The 22379-nt window shown below is 36.1% G+C and overlaps 1 protein-coding gene across 3 annotated transcripts in view; it reads left to right on the top strand.

Annotated features, from left to right (window-relative positions):
- NEIL3 (nei like DNA glycosylase 3) overlaps positions 1-21754 on the top strand; it is a 52950-nt gene extending 31196 nt beyond the window's left edge. For all 3 annotated transcript variants that reach the window (XM_027837358.1, XM_027837359.1, XM_027837357.1), the window contains 6 exons: positions 2126-2200; positions 4257-4423; positions 7364-7533; positions 9980-10436; positions 19891-20065; positions 21325-21754. In XM_027837358.1, coding sequence (XP_027693159.1) covers positions 2126-2200; positions 4257-4423; positions 7364-7533; positions 9980-10436; positions 19891-20065; positions 21325-21507 — 1227 coding nt within the window. In that variant the 3' untranslated portion in view covers positions 21508-21754. The remainder of the gene's footprint in view (positions 1-2125; positions 2201-4256; positions 4424-7363; positions 7534-9979; positions 10437-19890; positions 20066-21324) is intronic.
- The last annotated feature ends 625 nt before the right edge of the window (positions 21755-22379 follow it).

Genomic DNA, 22379 nt, shown 5'->3' with positions numbered 1-22379 from the left:
GCTGCCATAAATATTTTTTGTGCATTCTCTCTTTTGGAATTTGTTTAGTTAATTAATAAGCATAACAACTCACATTTACATACACTCTAAGGTTGACTGAGCACTTTGCTCGCAACAGCCCTATAAGAGATATATTATTCCCAGATTATTGTTCTCATTTTATAGGTGGGCAAACTGAAGGTCAAAGAGGATAAGTAACCAGCTCAAAGTCCCAGAATTAATTAGTGCCTCCACCAGAGTTGGAAACCAGATATCTCCTTACTCCAGATCTAGCACTCTTTTAACTACACCATATTGTATATTTCAAGTTGTCTTACTGCATATATACTGATTTCCGTTTCATGCCCTGCATCAAAAGCCAAGCCTGTAGCCCTTTAACTTTATCTAACATATTAGAAGTAGTGACATTCTCTCTTCCTATGTGCATATTTTAGTTCAGCACAGAATGTCCTCTTCTCTTTTCTCCAATAAGATTGTTCTAAAAGCCCATATATCTAGTCCCATCTTACTTCCTTAGACTAGGTTATTTCACAGTCAATATTAAATACCCAGAAGTCAGTTGTTAGAAGAATCAGACCTCCCTGGACCTTAGGAGTCAAGTTGCAATGTATAGGACACTAGGTATTAAGAAAATAAAAAATCAAAAAAAACCCTGAATCTTTTCCATGCTCACACTGTCAGGAGGCAGAGTAAGTTCCTAATATCTCTATAAAACAGAAGTGTGGCAACTACAGCTTCCCAAGGGTGTTATGAAAACTAAGAGAGATGAGATATCATCAGGGACATCGAGACTCTTCTGTGTCTCCATAAACTCAGAGTGTTGTAGGATGAAGTAGAAGGTATTTCCTCTGAAACAGCCTTAGAAAGTACGTGCAAAATATAATTAATTCTTCAAGGATAATGCTGAAGTTTATTGAGGACTTTTATTAAAAAAAAAACCTCAATCAGGTGTATGTATAAGTTCTTCCATTAAAAAAATTACATATTGATCATAGGATATTGACATTGGAAAGGGTTTAAAACTCATCTAGGTCAAATTCCTTTTTATACAGGTCAGGGAACAGTGACAGAAGTATATTGAACATTGTCAGATCACCAAAGATTTGAATGCATAATTTATGTTTGTAAGAATAATATTCTGAGAATTGGAAATTGAAGGGATGCCCATTAACTGGGGAATGGCTAAACAAACTATGGTATATGATCATGATAGAATATTATTGTGCTACAAGAAATGACAAGCAGAATGATTTTAGGAAAACCTGGAAAGACTTATATGAACTGCAAAGTGAAGTGAGCAGGACCATTGTTGTACACAGTAACAGCAATATTGTTCGATGAAGAACTGTGAAGGACTTAAGTATCCTCAGCAATACAATGATCCAAGACAATCCCAAAGGACTGATGATGAAGCATACTATCCGCCTCCAGAGAAAGAACTGATATTGTTGGAATACAGACTGAAACATAGTTATTTTTCACTTTCATTCTTTTTCATTTATTCAAGTCTTCTTGTACAAAATGACTAATATTGAAATGTTTTTACATGATTGAACATTGTAGAACCTATATCAAATTGCTTACCATCTCAGGGCAGGGGGGAAGAGGGAAACTTTAGAAAAAAGTTAAACATGTAATTGGGGAAAAATAAAATATATTAAATAAAATATATCATAAAAATAATAATATTCTGTTTAGTACTGGCATTTCAGAATAGAGTGTTTATAAATTAATATATGACACCAGTCAAGATAGAGAAAGTATTGGAACCTGGCTATCTATTTGTTTGCTATATAATGTTACCTGTTCCTGTTTATATATCATCCACATGTGCATAATCATTTTGCTGATGCCCTTTAAATTTTTTAGACTTTTACTTTTTTCACTTTTCTCTCTCCTTTATGCCCCCCCCAGGGGAAAAAAAACCTTTTAACAAACATACATAGTCAAGCAAAATAAATTCCCATATTATTCATATGTCTCATTCTGCATATTAATCCATCATTTCTCTGTCAGGAAGTAAGTAGCAGCCTTCATTGTCCATCCTACTGATGTGTTTTCTTAAAATTTCAAAATAATAAACTGATGATCAAAATATCTTTAAGCTTTTTTCCTTCATTTTAAGGTTTCTCAGCTAAAAGATGAACAGACACGTCACCTTGTGAAAATGATACGTGACTTTACAATCCTTTTTTATAGGGTAAGAGCAAAATATTTGAACTTATCTAAATGTTCAACTTTATTTTTGTTGACAACAAAATGTAAAAGTTGTCTATAACCATCTAATGGACAATATAAAGCTACCTCATAGCAACATTGCTATTTTAGGGGAAGAAACTAACCTTCCCTTAAATCATATAGAGTATGTTTTGGTCCGTGTTTGACCATACATGGCAAGGCTGATGAACCTTGTGTCCGGTTGTCTTTCAAAGGACCATAGGTATGGAGCTAGAAGACGTATTGGAGGTTACCAAATCCAACCTCATTTTATAGAAGGAAACTGAGACCAGGGAAATTAAGTGACTTTCCCAGAGTCACATAGCTAGTAAATGCAAGAGGTAGGATTTGAATTCAGGTCTTCCTTACTTCAAATTATATGTTCTATCCTTTACTTGCATTTCATGTATAATGAACTACTGTGGGTGAGGAGGGTGGAGGAAAAAGAGGTTACATTGGGTGATACTGCCTTCATAAAGTTAATAAAAATATTTTGCTTTTTAAAAATACATTTAGACACCCCCCCCCCAGTAGTGACTATACAACAGTATCACAGTATGTTGGTTTTTTATTTAGTGTATCTATTGGGTGCTTAGATGTCATGTTAACTATAATAAAAAAGATGGCCTCAGTGGGATTTAAAGCATTTGGCAGTTTTTAGCACGATCTAATGAAAGGTATACAAGTATTTCCTGGTTCATTACTAGGTATTCCCAATGAGGGGCCTTAACTGTCATTTGTGTTATGTTTGTGTTTTGCATGCTCAATTTCTATTTTCATTTGTTCTCCCAGAGAGATTGGTTACAGAAAATTTCCCATTTTGTCCATCCTGTAAATTTGAAATTTTAATGCTTTGCCAAATTAATATTAAGTCTGTGTGTAATTTTCAGTTAATATATGCTGAACAGTATTTCTGGTTTTCTGCAATTTCATACTGCTGATTGAAAGCCGCAGTGTTCTCTTTAAATAGTCTGTGAGTAGGATTACATCTGACAGAAACTGTCAAAATGTCTTTTGAAATGGCATTGAAACTGTTCATGTGTTGTACCTAAACAGAATACTTTCTGTACTGGAAATGTATTGAATGTTTTTTAGAGTAGGTATAAGATGATGATATTAATAACTGCTGACATTTATATAGTACTTTATAATTAAAGTAATTTTATACACATTATATTATTTGAACTGTACAATAACTCTGAGGTAGGTAAGAATAATAATAATAATGATAATAAAAACAACTGGCATTTATATGGTGATTTAAGGTCTGCAATCTGCTTTACATGTGTTCTTATTCTAATAACTTTGTGAGATAAGTCCTATTATTGTCCCAATTTTACAGATAAGGAAACTGAGGCTGAGAGGTCACACAGTTAATTAAATGTCTGAGGGAGGATTTAAACTTAAACTGCAGTGCTCCTTCACCACCTTAACAGTATATCATTATCACCATTTTACAGATGAGGAAACTAAGGCACAAAGGGGATAAGGAATTTGCTCAATGTCACATAGCTAATAAGTAATGGAGCCAGAACTCAAAGCCAGGTCTTCTGAATCCAAATCTAGTGTTCTTTACACTGTACTATATAAGTTTAATGCTTTCAACCAGATCTAGGCATTAGAAATTAGAATAAAATACGAGAGGATTTGTCTTCTGGGTTATTGAAATTAGACTTAAGACAAGGATTAGATTTTTCAAAAAGTGGCCAGGCATGGAATTCTCTTGCAAACACTTCATTGCATTTGAAGTAAAATCCCATACAGTTCTTATATCCCATTATAGACAGTAAGATGATTCTAAGGAAAGAACAAGAAATGTAAACAAGGCATAAGGTTATGAAGCGATTGTGTCAAATGGCAGGTGTGTAAGAATCTTGCCAACATCTTTTTTTTTTTAATTAAAAAAATGCAGATCTTTTCAAATTCTCTTTAGCATATTATATTTATGGATAACATTTAAGATTATAAATTTGATTCCTTAGCAACACAACTGTCATCGTAGTTGGTAACATAGGGTCACATAATTATTTTGTTTTAAGTGCCGCAAAACAGGCTCGGCTCTTTATAGACACTGTAAGGTGTATAAACGTTCTGACTGTGGTCAGTGCAGAAGCAAGATAACTGTATGTCGCTTGGGGGAAAATAACAGAATGACATATTTCTGTCCTCGGTGTCAAAAGGAAAATCCTCAGTTCATTGATATAAGGTAAGATATTCACCTTCAATACAGCTTTCTTATACTTCTGCCTCCTAAGAATGACGAGAAGATTAATAAGAAGCTATTATCTAATATTGGTTAGTTCATTGTGAAGAAATTTACTGAATATTTATTAAGTACCTGTTATGTGCCAGGCTTGTGTTAGGCACTGGGGATTTCAAGAAAAAAAGGAATAGTTTCTGCCCTCAAAGCTTACATTCTAATGAAGAAGATGTCATTTATACATACAGGTGTGATACATATAAAGTAGCCACAAGGTAACCATAGATGGGAAGGCACTAACAGCTCAGTCTTCTGCAATAGTTGTTCCTTGAGAAAGAAAAAATAACCCCGTAATAAAGTCAGAAGAATATATCTTCTGGAGGTTTTGTGGCACAAATTCCTGTCCTCGGGTAGCTTAACACCTGTAACAAGTGGAAAAGCTTTGGTCATTGGGTTAATTTCCAGTCCTCAGCTAAATTATATGTATCTCATGAGACTAATACCAACAGATCTAGCAATATCATTTTGGAATCTCTGTGGAGGATGGATTGGAAAGGGGAGAGATTGGCTATTGGAGAAAATTATAAAAGTTTATAAAAGCCTGTGAAGAGGGACTGGATAAACCGCAGTACCTGGAGTTTAAGTGCAGGGAAAAGGATGGATGTAAGAGATGTTACAGAGAAGGAACTGGCAAGACTTTGGTGAAAGTGAAAGATAAGGTTGTGAACTTAGGTGACTGGAAAGTTGGGGGCACCTTTGAAAGAAACAGTGAAGTTAGGACAAAGGAAGAAAATGAGTTTTGTTGGGGATTTTGAATTTGAGACTTCCAAGTAGAGATTTCTAGGAGACAATTGGAGTTATGAGTCTGGAGGATAAGAGAATAAGGGCTGGACATATGTTTAGAAGTTACCTAAATAGAGATGATAGTTGTTTCCAGAAGTGATGATTAAATCAATCAATCAATAAGCATTTATTAAGCATTACATATCACCAAAATAGTGAGAAATGGATAGAACCTAGGACATAGGCCTGGGGTTCACCTATGCATAAGGAATAAGATACAAGTGATGATCCTACAATGGAGACCAAGAAGGGTTAGTCTAATAGGTGAGAAGATAAATCACAACAGAGAGTGTCATGAATACCCCAAGAGGAGAAGGTATCTAGTGGGAGGGGATATTTGATATTATTAACCACTGGAAAAGGCTGTTGGATTTAGAAGTAAAGAAACCATTGCTGACCTTGAGAGGAAACAGTTTTTATCTAGTCATAGAGACCAAAGACAGATTGCTAGGGGTTAAGAAATGAATGGACAGTGAGAAAGTAGATGCAAGTCTCAGCTTTTCCTAGATGTTTGGGCTATTAAAGGAAGGCAAAGTATAGGGCAATAGCTTGAGGAGATGGTGGGATCAAGTAAAGGATTTTTACAAGCAGGGGAGATTTAGGCATGTTTTTGGGCAAAAGGGAAGGAGTAGATAGGGAAAAGATGAATGAAAATCAGAGGAAGAATAGATGTAGTTAAAGAGCCAAGTTCTTGGAGATGATAAAGAAGAAATCAAGAGTACAAGAAAATGAATTGAAGTTGGCAAGAAGGGCTCCCTTATCCTCATCTGATAAGAGCAAAGGAGGAGAGAATTGGTGATGATGCTAAGGTGATTTGAAGTATAGAACTAGGGATGAGAGAGAGCTTGCAATGGGTTAATTTTTTTTCAATGAGTGAAGACCTTTGTTGATAGGGATAAGAGAGAAGGGTGGTATGGGGACTTGAGAAGAAAAGGCTTAGAGCAACCTCTGTGAGGAGAGGAATAGAGAATTGATTAGTGTAGAGTAAAAGGATTGACTTTTGGCAGTGAGGGTCTAGTTGAAATTTCCAGCACAAATTTCTAGGGGACTCAGCACAGAAGTACTTGGGCAAGAGCAGAAAAGGCAAATGGCAGGAACAGTCTTAAGCAGGGATGAAGAATCTGTGGCTTCAAGGCCACGTGTATTCCTCTAGGTTCTCAAGTGCAACTTTTTTTTTTTTTCTAGAGAGGAAATTGGGGTTGTGACTTGCCCAGAGTCACACAGCTAGTAAATGTTATGTGTCTGAGCCCGGATTTGAACTCAGGTACTCCTGACTTCAGGGCAGTGCTCTATCCACCGCGCCACCTAACTGCCCCTCAAGTTCAGCCTTTCGACTGAATCCAAACTTCACAACAAATTCCCTTAATAAAAGGATTTATTCTGTAAAACTTGGGACTCAGTCGAAAGGCTGCACCCAAGGACCTAGAAGGCCAGATGTGGTCTCAAGGCCACAAGTTCCCATCCTTGGTCTAAAGTTTATATTTGGAAAGAGATAAACAGAGACTGGAGATGGAGACTAAGAAGGGATTTAGGAGAGGTGAGCTGGAAGGACAGGTGCACATGGTCAGAAAGGAATTTCAAAGTTATGGGTTACAGAGATAGAACTCTTGTGGGTGATGACATGATTAAGGTCATGGTTGTCCTTAATATGTCGCTGAGTGTAGGTCATTAGAGTTGAGAGCGATGAACTGGGAAGCAAGGGTATTTGAGGGGACATCTCTATGTAACCTGGAAGTCCTCAAGTTTGTGGACAAGGATTGGGATGTATAGGAAAACTGTGAGCCAGATATTAAACTCTTTGAGGAAGGGAGAATGACCTGGGGCCTGGGCACTAATAGCCACCAGGATCAGGATAGAGTGACATATTTGGATTGAGTGGATTTCAGAAGGAAGAGAGTTAACTGAATAAAGGTAGTTGGGGGAGGGCCTGGAAATCACAATAGAGAGCAAGAAACATGATTTTACAGACATAACTTAATTATAAATGTGCATAATAAAGAATCTTTCTATTGTTCTTGTCTCCAAAATATCCAAAACCTATGGACAAAGTAATTTAGAGTAGATCTGCTTATAATGTTGATTTTTAAATGTATTATCTTGCAGCAAGCTGCCCACAAGAAACAGTCTAATTGACTGGGCATATACCAGGGGGCTGTATCCTAATGAACATGTTGCTCAGAAAGCTGAAGAGGAATGGACGTGCGCTGTCTGTACCCTAATAAACAAGCCTTCTGCTAAGGCCTGTGATGCTTGCTTGACTTCCAGGCCCAATGGTGAGATTGAGTGTGGGTTTCTTTGATCATTCTATTTGCAAGACTATTAATTATGCAAAGTCAAGTATCTATTTTACTCTTTCCTGCTGTTCAATAATCTTAATATAAGAATAATACTTTCTTCCTGAAAGCTCAAAGGAATTATCTTTAATTTGAGCAAGTAGCCATTGTACAAGTATTTATTCACTACAGTATATGTATTTCTGCATGTAAGCTATCTCCATAGAGATCTGTAGGCACCTGGTTTTTTTTTCCCCCTTTTTATTTTAGAGGGAGGGGAAACATGCTTGGGCTACAACAGTAAGTTCTTTTGTATCTCAAAAATTGAGATTATCACATCTGTTCTCCTCCCCTGTTTCTAATGAATTATTCAATAAAGCTTTGTTTTATGCAGATTTCAGCAACTTTCTAGTTTGTTATTCAGTCCAAGTGTTATAAATTGAAAGGGAGGTTTTCTAAAAGAATGTGTTTGCAGGTGGAATGGAAAAATTCTTCCTCTCTTCTTTATCTTCCCCACCCCGTTGTTATTAAAAGCTTTACATAGACAATTGTACTGATTTCATTGAAATCCTTCAAAATAACTCTTTGCAACTTGCAATCTTGTGTGTACAGAGAAATGTAAAACCCTCATGGAAACCTGTGATTAAGACCCATCTCATTGATGCTGATTCTATTGTGTTCTCAATGTGTTATTTTCCCCCCTCAATTAGAACAGAACAAGTTCATTCTTGACTTATGTTCTCCCACACTTTGTAGACTGGAATGCTGCATCTTAGTATTTGGGCCAAGGAAGCAGGCCTTGCTGAGAGCAGAGCTTCACAACTTTCAGTAGAAGTTGCCTTGATGATTCTTACCCTCTTGTTCCAATATTACAAGGCTTTTAGAGTCCTAAGATAAGAGCAACCTTGGGTTTCTAAATTTACTTCACCCTTCAGAACATTCTTACTCTGCTAATGATCTTTCTTCCCATTTTCTTTTGTAGCCTGTACAGCAAAGATATAGATCAGAATAACATCCTGATAGAACATGCTCTTAACACGGGTTCCATAGTTCTTAAATTAAAGGAATTATGGTGCAGACTCTGATTTTCAGTTCAGCAATATTTAGTAAATGTGAATAGCCCTTTTCATTCATCTATATTCATATTATTTCAAATAAGGCTTTCATTATAAATCCAGTTACCCATAGAAACAAGGCTTATAACGCCATTCAGATTCTATCCCTTTATGAACTGTGATAACGTAAACACCTGTACTGGTTTCATCTTCAGCTCCTTTGGAGAGAATTTTGTAAAACCAGACATCACTATTGCTATTTCTGTAGTCTCCTCAGTTCTTAGAAGCTAATAGCTCAGTGTTACATATAGATTCTTGGAACATAATGAAAGGCAGTAGAAAACTTTATAAATCCCATCTTTGGTACCATGAAAGTAGACTGTGGAAACCATGAAACTCAAATCATAGTCCTTTTGGTAACTTCTAGGTGGTACAGTGAACAGAGTGTTTAACTTGGAGTCAGGAAAGGTGTGGGTTCTGTTTTTGCCTTTGATACACAACAGTTGGGTGATCCTGGACAAGTCTTAACCATTCTCAGGCTCGGTTTTCTTATCTGTAAAATGACATAATAATAGCATTTATCTAACAAGGTTGTTGTGAGGATCAAACAAATTAAGACATGTCAATCATTTTGCAAGGCTTATTCAGTCATTCAGTTGTGTCCAACTCTTCATGATCCTGCAGACCATCTCCGTAATTCGGTGGACCATAGCGTGCCAAGCCCTTCTGACCTGAGGGCCTCATTTTCCAATGTCATATCTTTTAGCATTTTTAAAAATACTGTCTGTGGGTTTTTTTGGCAAAGATCCTGTAGTGATTTACGATTTCCTTCTCCACTTTTATGTAGGCAGAGGTCAAGTGGCTTGCCCAGGGTCACACAGCTAGTAAGTACTTGAGGTCAGATTTGAACTCTGGTCTTTCTGACTTCAGACCTAGTGCTCTGTCCACTGAGCCAATGAGCTGCTGCAAAGCATTGTATAAATGCTATTACTATTAACTGAAAGTTAAATTTGAAGCACATGGAGTAAACTTCAAGATCTAAGTAAAATATGTTATTTTTCAAGAAATTCTTTTTTTTCCTAAAAATAACTAGCAAAACATTATATGAAATATAATAGCTAACATGTTTATAACTCTTTAGGGTTTCTAAAGTGCTTTACAAATGTTAATTCATTTTATCGTCACAACAACCCTGAGAAACGGGTACTATTATTATCCCAATTACAGGTGAGGAAACAGAGACATGCAGAGGTTAAGTGACTTGCCCAGGGTCACACACCTAGAAAGTATCTACTGCTATATTTGAACTCAGATCTTCTTAACTCCAGGTACCAGTCTCTATCCACCTAGCTTCCTCAATATATTATAACTCCTTTTCCTTCCATTTCAAGATGCAAAAGCAGAGGAGGATGCCAATAATTCTGTCACCTATGACAACAATTTGATGAAGTATCCTTGTAATAGTTTTGTCAAACGCCATCCAGAAGTGAAGATCAACTGGAAAACTGCATTTGGAATAGCAACTCTGGTTTTGACAGACCTAGGCAATAAATCCAGTTCTTTTGAAAGGATCAGAAACCAAAACATGAAGTCCAGTGGAGATTTTCAAAACTGTCCTGTTGGTAACATTTGTTTTAGTGATGTACAGCACCCCTCCAAGGAGAAAGGCAAATATATGGCTCTACCATCGGACAACGTCAATGGATCACCCATATTTGACTCTCAATCTAGTTTAAGTCCAGCACACAAAAAGTTAAAGACTAATCACTCACTTCCAGAGCTCAAAGGCTGCAGCCCTGGCTTCTCAAACATGTGTAATGCTTCCAACAATGGCCCTACTTCTTTCAGGTATTTCACTTAAAGTTATAATAGGGTGATGGTGTAAGGGAGGAGGGGCACGGGAAAGGTGGAATAGAGAGTATTCATTGCTGAGATATCTGGAATTGAATACGGGTAGAATAAGCCAGACTTTGAGCAATTGCTGTTATATTAACCAGCCTTTCTCTTTATTCTCTCTTCTGGTACTGCTAACCACTGGAAAAGGCCATGGGATTTAGCAATAAAGAAATCATCAGTGACCTTGGGAGGAGGCAGTTTCCATCTAGTCATAGAGATGAAAGCCAGATTGCTAAGGCTTTAAGAAGTGAAAGGGCTATCAAAGCTTTAAACTGCATTCAGACTTTTGGGACACTTTGTATATGCTACTTGACTCTTGGAACTTGCCAAACCCATAAAAAGATAATTCTTCAAGTTTATAATAAAAAGTCATGACCTATATGTATTTATCAAGTGCTCAAGTACTAATGGAACTCAGAAAAGTCTTGAATGTCATAACCACTAAAAATCGATAGAGGAGGAAGGTTGGTGTGAGGATAAAGTGTTGAGGCTTGGTCACTTCCTTCCTGTGGGAATCCTTGGCAAGACATTTAACATGTCTGTGCCCTAGTTCCCTCATCTTTGAAGTTAAGGAATTGGATTTGTTGGCCTTAAAGGTCTCTTCCAGGTCTAAGTTGATAATCTTATGATCTAATCTTTAATTTAATTTAATGCTCTTAAGTCTAGACAACCAACAAAACAATCACTCAAGCCCTGATTTGTAGTGTCTGCTAATTTTTGAGGTATAAATACTCACACTCGAAATTTAACAATGGGCTGTAATTCAAGCTGGCTCCAGCATACCCCTACTTCTCTGTCTCAAGGCTCTCTAAATGGGCAGTATACTTTATTTACCAGAGAAAGACATTTATTGAATTTCTTTCAAAAAAAATGATTCTTTTTCACTTTTCTCCAGGTATTTATGTAGGGCGTGCTCAGCACTTTATTAGCTGCTGTGCAAAATGTGAAAGAAGTAATCAAAGTAGGTCCTGATCGAAAGGAGCATACATTCTGGTTCAATCATTCAATAATCATTTATTAAGCATTTACTGTGTGCCAGGCACTTGGCAAAAGCACCAGGGATACAAAGAAAGGAAAAAGACAGTCGCTGCTCTCAAGGAGCTCATATTCTAATGGAGGAAGCAACATGCAAACAAACTAGGTACAAGCAAGATATAGACAGAATAAATTAGAGATAATCAATGGAGGGAAGACATTAGCATTAAGTGGGGGGTTTCTTTGAGTAGATAAAGTATGTATTTCTTTTTTTTTTAATTTATTTATTTATTTTTAGTTTTCAACATTCATTTCCATAAGATTTTGAGTTCCAAATTTTCACCCCATCCCTTGCCTCCCTTACCCCAAGATGGCATGCAATCTGATATAAACTTTATATGTACATAATAATACATTCATATTAAACCTATTTTCACGTTAGTCATGTTGTAAAGAAGAATTAGAACCAATGAGACAAACCTCAAAAAAGAGGAAACAAAAAAAAAGAGTGAGATAGCAAATAATATGCTTCTATCGTAATTCAAACTCCATCGTTCTTTTTCTGGATGTGGATAATAGAATTTTCCATCATGAGTCCTTGGAGTTGTCTTAGCTCCTTGCATTGCTGAAAAGAGCTAAGTCTATCAAAGTTAGTCATCACACAATGTTGCTGTAACTGTGTACAGTGTTCTCCTGGTCCTGCTCACTTCATTCAGCATCAGTTCATATAAGTCTTTCCAGGTTTTTCTGAAGTCCACCTATTCATCATTTTGTGCTATAAGCACAATAGAATTCCATTACATTCATATACCACAGCTTGTTCAGCTATTCCCCAACTGATGGGCATTCCCTCAATTTCCTGTTCTTTGCCACTACAAAAAGAGCTGCTATAAATATTGTTGTACATGTGGGTCCTTTTCCCATTTGTATGATCTCTTTGGGATACAGATGTAAAAGTGGTATTGCTGAGTCAAAGGGTATGCACAGTTTTATAGCCCTTTGGCAACAGTTCCAAATTGCTCTCCAGAATGGTTGGATCAGTTCACAACTCCACCAGCAATGCATTAGTGTCCCAATTTTCCAACATCTTCTCCAGCATTCATCATTTTCCTGTTTTGTCATGTTAGCCAATCTGATAGATGTGATGTGGTACCTCAGAGTTGTTTTGATTTGCATTTCTCTAATCAATAGTGATTGACAGCATTTTTTATGTGACTATAGATAGCTTTAATTTCTTCCTCTGAAAACTGACTGTTCATATCCTTTGACCATTTATTAATTGAGTCATGACTTATATTCTTATGAATTTGACTCAGTTTTCTATATCTTTTAGAAACGAGACTTTTATGAGAGACACTGGTTGTAAAAATTCTTTCCCAGTTTTCTGCTTCCCTCCTGATCTTAGTTGCATTGGCTTTGTTTGTGCAAAAACTTTTCAATTTAATGTAATCAAAATTATCCATTTTGCATTTCATAATGTTCTCTATCTCTTGTTTGGTCATAAATTCTTCTGTTCTCTATAATTCTGACAGGTGAACTATTTCTTGCTCTCCCATTTTGCTTACAGTATCAGCCTTTATATCTAAATTGTGTGCCCATTTTGACTTTGTCATGGTATAGGGTGTAAGATGTTGGTCTTTGCCTAGTTTCTGCCATTCTATTTTCCAGTTTTCCCAGCAGTTTTTGTCAAACAGTGAGTTCTTATCCCAGAAGCTGGTAAAGTATGTATTTCAAAGAAAGACAGGGCTTAAGATGGGCCATCTAAATACAAAATGACATTTTTTTAAAAAAGTTTTAAAATTATTTTTATTGATTTTTTGTTGTTGTTGTTAACAACCTTGTCATTTCCCAATGCTTCCCCCTTCCTGGACCAATGAGATCCTTCCTTATAAAAAAATATGTACAGTTAGGCAAAACATGACAACATATTGATGATACAAAAATGTAGGCCTCATTCCATACTCGTAGTCCACCACCCCACTGTCAGGAGATAGGAAGTATGCTTTATTTCAGTCCTCTAAAGCCATAGTTGGTCCTTGCATTGATTAGTTTTGAGATTTTTTTCCATATTGTTTTCCTTTCTATCAGGAGTCCTTAACTTTCATTGACCCTTTTGGCAGTCTAAAGAAGTCTATGGATTCCTTTTCAGAATAATGCTTTTAATTGCATAAAATAAAATACACAGGATCACAAAATAAACTGGTTGTGTTGAAATACAGTTATCAAAATATTAAAAAGAAAAGTTCACAGATTGAAGGCTAAGAACTTCTAATTTACATTATGGTGGCCATTGTGTAATTTGTTGCCCTGGTTCTGTTTATTTTGCTCTACATCTGTTCCTATAAGTCTTACTACATGTCTGAATTCTTAGTATCCATTATCCTTATGGTGCAATTATTCCATTATATTCATGTAGTCCAACTTGTTCAGCAAAATAGCATTTGTTTTCCATGGATGTGGATTTGCTAATGGAATCCCTTTTCTGACTAGTCAGATCAGCTATTCTTGAACAGCTCAATAGACCTCCTATAGCTAGATTGACTTCTAGGGGTCATTAAAGCTTAATTCTTGACTAATGACAGTTCTAGTGTAGCTTATTGGCTTGTCCCATGTGACAACTCCCTGGCCTGTGTGATACCACTTTTACTAGCTTAAACAGTAAGTTTTGTCTCTAAGATGTTAACACCGGGGCAAAGGAAAGCACCCATTATCCCTGACTTGTGTGCTATTTGCTGGAATCACACATGATTTGTTCTCTTCAATCTATCAATTGCACATTTATTAAGTACCTACTATGTGCCAAGCACTGTGCTAAATGCTGGGAATACAAAAAGATTCAAAAGACAGTCCCTGTCCTCAAGGAATTCACAATCTAACATGGGAGACATGTAAGGAGGTGAAAAGTACATGTTGTCTCCCATACATGTAAACAAATATATGCAAAATGAGCTACCTACAGGATGAATAGGAAGTAATTAACAGAGGGGAGGCACTGGAATTGGGAGGGGTTGGGGAAGGATCCTTGTGGAAAGTAAGATTTTATTTGGAACTTACAGGACTTTTTCGACAGTATGATAACTTTCATTGTCCAAGTTACCCTTTGGATAAAGAAGAAGTTGGAGATAAATCATAGAGATTGGACTTTTAGGTGACTTGATGAATACGTGACATTTTTTCATAGGACCATTTGGAGCTTGAAAGGATATTAAAAGCCATCCAGTCCATCCCTCTTGTTTTTGAGATGAGGAAATGAAGGATTTGAGAGGTTCAGTGTCCTACAGCTAGTGGGAATCACAAGTAGGATTTCAGTCTGCTTCTTGACTCTATGCACTCCACTGCCTCCCTTACCCTTGACTCTAATTAACATGCTGGTGATAATCTTTCATAGAGGAGAGAAATGACTAGAGAGCTGACCTTCAAGCCAAGAGGAGCTAGATTTAAGTCCTGCCTCTGACTCATAGTGGCCATGTGACCCTGGACAAGTAAATTAACCTTTCAGTGCCCTAGGCAACTTTCTAAACAGAGAATTTATCAGTATGCAATGGCACAAAGATTTCCCTCACCTGGAAGTTCTCAGTAATAATAATAAGAAGAAGGATAGAAAATAGTTATATAGAACTTTAAGGTTTGCAAAGCACTTTATACAAACTAAGTCATTTTATCCCTATAACAACCCTCAGAGTTAGATGCTATTATTGCTCCCATTTTACAGATGAAGAAATAGGGTGGGCAGAAAGTAAATGACTTCTCAGGAATCACACAGCTAGTAAGTGTCTGACTGAATGTGAACTCATGTCTTCTGACACCAACTCTAGTATTCTGTCATCTAGCTGCCTATCCTGTAGGATAAAATCAAATCTGATTTAGGAAAGTATCCCTCTCCCTGATTTGGTAAAATGTCTGATACTTGAAAAATAACCCCTAAACATCCTGTTTGGCTCCATATTTCCAGAGAAGAGAGAAATAGTGATAATTTTTAAACATACTGAAATTATGTTATTAAATTTCTCTATTTTTACTAAGAGCAAATCATGAACAATTGAATTAATCAAGAGCTTAAAATCAATAATTTAAAAATTATTTCTTTATAAATCATTGACAGCCAAACTATATGATTAAACATGGCACGGTGTACTCTTTAGAAATACCGGTACATTATATACATGTTGACTGTAACTGAGCCATGATTGGTTCACTACAATCTATAGAGATCAACCAGCAGAATAAATGTCAAGGGATGAAATAAATTCACCCAGAAGCCCTTGTACATCCAGCTGCTTTACAAGAAGCAAATTGTAAATTGCAGTCATTTGTTTAATTTTTTTCTTTGTCTGGAAGGCACAGTGTTCATCTTTTGGACAAAATTCCCAGCAGAAACTCATGGAGTCCTATTTACTCTAGGAGCTGGTGGCCAATCACAGACTGTTACCAGTCCAATTTGACCTTAATAATCATTTGACATGGTAGTCGATTGAACACTATCATTCTCATTACCGATATAGTCATTCTATGAGCTCTTATCCTTTTTCTACTAAAGAGAGATAAGCCATTTTCCATTGTAGTCTTTAAGAAAATAACTGTTAGAATTTATCAAACTAGATTAAAAATTAGGTGGTTGAACCAATTATTTTCGTAGTTAAGAACTGTGAGCAGTTTTAACAAGCATTATAATAACTAGAAATAAAGCACAGTAATATGATGTTAATGTATGCTTTTTTCTTTTTTTATAGAAGAAACAATGCTCTGAACCAAAGTATCATCACTTTTAGAACAAGAGCTCTTAACTTGAGGTTTATGGACTTGTTAGTAGTGAGTTTTTTAAAAAACATATTCTGATAACTATTTTAATATATTTGGTTTCCTTTGTAATCCTATGCATTTAAAAACATTCTGAGAAGGTTAAAAAAGGTTAAAAAACTCCTGCCCCAAAACTTAAAGGAAATTTAGAGATTCTATATATAATTCTATTTCATTTTACAGATAAGCAGACTGAGGTGCAGGACAGATATGTAACCTAAGGAGGTGAAAAGATTTTCAAAAAAACCACAAAAGTGACCTTTGTATTTAGTTAACTTTAAGATGGTGTTCAGGTCTTATTTAAATCCCTAATGCAGTGTCCCTAATGCAGACTGGCTTTTACCTGTCTTCTTTGGTGCTTTTCTGTTACTGAGGATTTATATTTAGCCTGGTTTTAATTACCTGAGTAAGCCCCTTCCCCCTTTCTGGGCCCCACTTTCCTCACCTTCAAATGGACATAGGCTATGTCTATAAGATGCTATGATTTATTTTCTGCATGGATATTTAAGATCTGAAGACAACTTTTTAGTTTTGAGTGAAGTTCATCTTAAGCCTCCTTCCTCCACTCTTTCCTCTATATTTTGTACATACACTCTTCTCACACATACTAATTAAGGGAAATGACAACAGCTCCTCCTAATTGCTCACATAAACTTGTTTTGGTAGGTTTCCCTTGACTCCTGCATTTGTATTTCAAAGTTCTTATTCAGCTTTGGTCTTTTCATCAGAAATGCTTGAAAGTCCTCTATTAAGAGATCATTTGTTTCTCTCATATTATTATACTTAGGTTGTAGGCTAAGTTATTTTTGGTTGTAAGCCTCTCTCTTTTGCCTTTTGAAATATTGGATTTCAAGATCTCATAGAAGTTGCCACATCTTATGTGATCCAGACTGTGGTTCCTTCATACTTGAACTTTCTAGATGATCACAGTAGTTTTTTCTTGGATGTGGAAACCCAGGATTTTGGCTATAACACCCCAGGGACTTTTTTTCATTCTGGGTTTCTTTCAGGAGGTGATTAGTTGACTCTTTCTATCTTTACTTTGCCCTCTGGTTCTATTGAATCTGAGTGCTTTCTATTTATGATTTATTGAAAATAGTGTCCAGGCTTTTAAAAAAAAAATAGATTTCAGTCCAATGACTTTTCAACTATCTTTCCTGTTTTCCAGGTCTTTTTTTTTTTTTGGTCAGATATCTTTCTCTTTATTTTTTTTCATTTTTTAATTTTGTTCCAATATTTCTTGCTATCTCATAGAGTCATAGATTTCAGTTTGGTCTGTTCTAGTTATCAGGGAATCCATTTCTTGAGTAAAGGTTATCACTTTGCTTTCTTAGTTACTTATTCTCATTATGATTGTTTTTCCTAAAGTATAATTCATGTAGTCCTGGTGGTAAATCCATTTTTCCTTTGAGCCTTAGGTGTTGTGCAGTTACTCTCTCCCTGTGGGGGGATCTCTAGGTCTGCAGTAATTTCTATACTGATTGGTGTTTTCTTTGATTTAATCATCCCTCTCACTTTAGTTCTAGAATTGGGGCTTTGTGCCAGAGCCAGGCTCTGCCCTTTGCTGCATTTTGGTTCTGCTTGTTCTTAAACTAGATCCATTGGGTTCATCGTCTGGCTGACCTCCACCTCCTAGGGTTAAGCTCCCTGGGTCTTTGAGATGGATCTTCAGTGCCATCTAAGGTGTCTCAGGACAGTGTTGGGGGATTTGAGAGCTCCTGAGCCTACACTGACCAGATCTTACTTAGCCCTGTCATCTGAACACTGCAACATTGTGCTGATCCTTCCATAGTTTTCGACCTAGGGCCACCCTGGGTCTTTCTCAGAGAATTTCTCCTCTTTTGCTTCTTATAGACTACATGTTCCCCTGGACATACTGGCACTTGCTTTACTGCAAGAGTCTCTTTTCTTCTTGCCCATGAGCTTCTGGTTAACTTTTTATTCAATTCTATAGTGGAAAAACTAATTTATTCCAATTTCTCAATGAATTTCTTGATTATTATTCAGTCTGGTATGAATTTGAGGGATAGCTTGATGATCTATTCTATTCACTCAGCCATTTCAACAGTAAGTTCCACTGTTCATGTCTGTTGATTGTTAAGTTCACAATTAAAAAAAAATAGAAATAAGGACATTTAATTAGATATTCTATAAGACCCCTTTCTGATCTTAGAAAAGACTTGGAATTAATAGCATCCATCTCAGTAATATTAGATGTTGAATAAAATCAATTTGAAAATATGGGTTTTAAAAATAAGCCCTAAATTTAGTATTAGTAGATTCATTTATTTAAAAGGACTGGTGAGCTCATCAATACAGGCACTCCCTTTAGTGATAAAGGTTGCAGCCCATCCAAGTCTGCTCATTTTCTGTGACATCAAGCTATAATCTAAAAATATTCTGCAATATGTGTTACGCTGAAATTTTGTTAAAATAAAGAATTCTCTCATTGTAGGAGACTCGGGATCTGCTGAGATGTTATTCTTCCTCATAGTACCGTTCTAAAAGAGAGTAAAGCACAGTTTAGCTTTAGATGCAAGAGACATTAAGTTCATTATGGTATTTGCTATTTTTAAAAATATAGTAATTCCTGAGAAAAGTCTCTGTGGACATTATAGATAAAAATTTCATATTATTATCATTATTATTATTGCTGACTTATTTTAAAGGGGTGCCTCCCTTTGTGATTTTTTTTAACCTTTGGCTTTAATAACTGGGAAGCACTGTTTCCCTCTGACTGATCCCATAAAAGACTAAGTAAGCTATTAAAATGGCATTATGAAAAAATATAAAAAATTAAAAAATAAAGAATCATGATCATAATGAAGATATTCATTTCAAAGCAAGTATTCTGCAAATTGACATTAGAAAGATCTGTTTTGGGTCTTTCCTTTTGTTCCCTGTATATTTGTATTACCTCCAGATATCGTAGTCATAATGGTAGAATAAAATTTCCCTAGCGGCTTTATAAAACAGCCATCTCTACTCTTTTAGCGAGACTGGTTTTTTTGCTAAAATTTTGATTGGCACCATTATAGTGGCCTTGATCAAGGAGAAGTGTGGAAAATCACCCTTAATTGGACAGTAAAGGGGATGTTCTCAATGGTTAGTAAGAACTATTTATTAGAGTTTACTACCAGGTGAAAAATAATCATTGGAAAGATTGAAGGTTTTCTTTTTGGGGGATTTGGGGAAGGCAAGAAAGAGAAAAAATGCCTGATAATTGAACAAAAATAAAATTTAATCTAAGAGAAAAGAGGGCTAACAGAGGAAAGAGCAAAAATTGAGAATATTTTAAAGGTGACAAAGTAGCAACACTTCAGCGGGGTGGGGGCAAGAAAAAGGAACATAAGAAAACATAGCCATTTTTGTGTCTTAGATGAAAATATTAGCCTTGCTCTTTACAGTACTCATTGTAACCTTTAGATATGGAAAAATCTTGGACATCATGAAAATCATTTGCAGAATGGCATAGAAAAGATTTATGCCATATACATTCTTGTCCATGGTTGACCAGAGGTCCATTCCTGATCTTTTATTAGGAGTTGGTTTCTTCTAGGTGGGGAGCAGTGGTGGCATTAATGATCCCATTAGAGTGATTAAGCTGGAGTTTCTTTGTAACCTATCATTTCAGTGAACTTCAAGTTAATGTGACAGATAGTACTTGTACCAAAAACATTAACAGTCCTCGCTGCAATAAACACAACCGCATCTGCGTTCTCCGAGTTGTGAGGAAGGATGGGGAAAGCAAGGGAAGGCAGTTTTATGCTTGTCCTTTACCTAGAGGAAGCCAGTGTGGATTTTTTGAAGTAAGTATAAGGTTCATTGTACATTACATAATAAAGATAGTAAAAAAATAACCTTTTTAAAAAAATTTGCATATATTGACTACAGGGTAATAGGTGACAATTTTCCTACAAACACCTCCTTTTCAGATTAAAAAAAAAAGTCCCCATTGCTATGCTTTCTGAAAACTAGATAGTGAATAACTTAAAAATCAATGAGACTCAGCAAAAAGTTTATTAAAAACACAGTTAATAGGACTTATCACATCCCTCTTCCACAGAGCTTTTTAAACATTAATTTGTCCCCACGAGAAAAGAAGTATTATCTTTAGCTTATGTATAAAGAATAGGATTAAGAGATTTACCCATATAGCAAATCTGAGATAAGAATGTCATAGTCCTGACTTCCTGTGCTATGCGCGCGTGCGCGTATGTGTGTGTGTGTGTGTGTGTGTGTGTGTGTGTGTTTGAGTAATAAAGGATGGGAAAGAATATATGTGGTTTTACTCCCTAGGAAGCTTTTATAGATATTGGGCATTTAATCAATGCTAGTGACTGACATTATTAATATACTGGAATCTCACTGAAACATTGTAGTGTAAAATTACACATAGGTGTGTCTATCTCAACCACCATATCCCTTCCCCCCTCTTTTGGATAAAGGGAATTTAATGTTGGACTATGTATTCAAAACTCCACTTTAGCCTAATATCATCCTAGAATAAACTATATTTGAGTCATTAAGACCTGGGTTCAAATTTGACTAGCTGTGTGACTGTGGGCAAAACCTTTAACCTCTCTGTGTCTCCATTTCCTTATAACAGTTATGTGAAGGAATTGAACTAGATGAGCCCTAAAGTTACTTCTGTCTCTAAAGATATAACCCTGAAACTGTATATATTTATCATAGATATTAATCACTAAATATTTGTTAAGCACCTATTATGTGCTAGATGCTGGGTATGTTATATCTTAGACATTGCATCTTGTGGTATGACCTGCATTACAGCCAGTGTACAGTATAGTTTTCACTAATATCTTTATGGAAGTGGAGGAAAACCTAAAAGCTAATTAAAATGGACGATTAATGAAATTATCCGGGAAATTTTAGCTAATTGGGGAAGGGGGAGAAGGAGGAACTAACTTTTCTTAGGCACTGAGCTCCTTGGGGGCAAGAACTCATATCTTTCTAAAGTTATCATAGTGTAGCTATTCCCAGCTATCATACATAGCATTATATGCTCTTTATAAGTTTATAATCTCTCTTTATTTTCCTTTTTCAGTGGGCTGATTTATCTTTTCCATTCTGCAACCATGGAAAACGCTCGATCATGAGGACTGTGTTGAAAGTTGGTCCTAATAATGGAAAAAACTTTTTTGTGTGTCCCCTCAGGAAGGATAAACAGTGTGACTTCTTTCAGTGGGCCCAAAATGGACCAGGAATAGAGATTATCCCAGGATGCTAATTATTTTTAACTTGTATGGCATACCTGGTTCTCAATCTCTTAAAATGGTAAATAACGATGTTAGTTCCTTTGTATTTAATTTGGGGGTTAAATAATAGCCATAGTTCACTGGGAGTATCACCACAATGCTTGAAGATTATTGTTATTCCAAAGCTTTTAATAGATTTCTTCCAGTCTCTTCCATATATATATATATATTTATATATGTAATCTTCCACTTACTTCTGCTCTGTATTACTTTTTCCTCATGAGGACATTATGTTTTGTCAAATATCTTAATACCTCCTGTGTAGTGAATGTATTTAATGACAAAAATAAAGCACTGTTAGCATAATAGTAATTACTTGTAATGTGTGCAGGGAAGCCTGGACTATGACTGGAGAGGGGATACTTAACCAATACCTTTTTCAGCTGTATCTGGTGTCCTTCACCAAAGGGACAAATCAGAGAGTGATGATGAAGCAGATGATAACAAGAGATGAATTTGTATTCCAGCTGTGCCACTAATTACTGGTATGATTTTGGGCAAGTTATCTCACCTCTGTAAGCATCAGTTTCCCAATTTGTAAAATGAAGGAATTGGACTAGATGAGTGACCTCTTGAAGACGGACATGATTCCCCACCATCACTGCAATTTGTATTCGCAAGACATGCCTCAAACACACCACCGCAATTCCTATCACACATTTTTTGCCTAACACTCTCCCACTCTACCTCTATCCTTTCCCCTACTCTCCCTCCCCAAGTTTTGTGCAAGTTCCCAATCTCTTACTGAGCATCTCTTCCTTGTACTTATAGTTGTCACTCAGGCTTTGTTGGGAAAATTTACCCATCCCAATCCCAGCATACTCCAAGCTTCCCACCAGATCCC

The sequence above is a fragment of the Vombatus ursinus genome, unplaced genomic scaffold (genome assembly GCF_900497805.2).
Source record: "Vombatus ursinus unplaced genomic scaffold, bare-nosed wombat genome assembly UNPS02014821.1, whole genome shotgun sequence".
NCBI lineage: Eukaryota > Metazoa > Chordata > Mammalia > Diprotodontia > Vombatidae > Vombatus > Vombatus ursinus.
The sequence above is the reverse complement of the archived record's forward strand: the minus strand, read 5'-3'. Positions and strand labels throughout refer to the sequence as shown.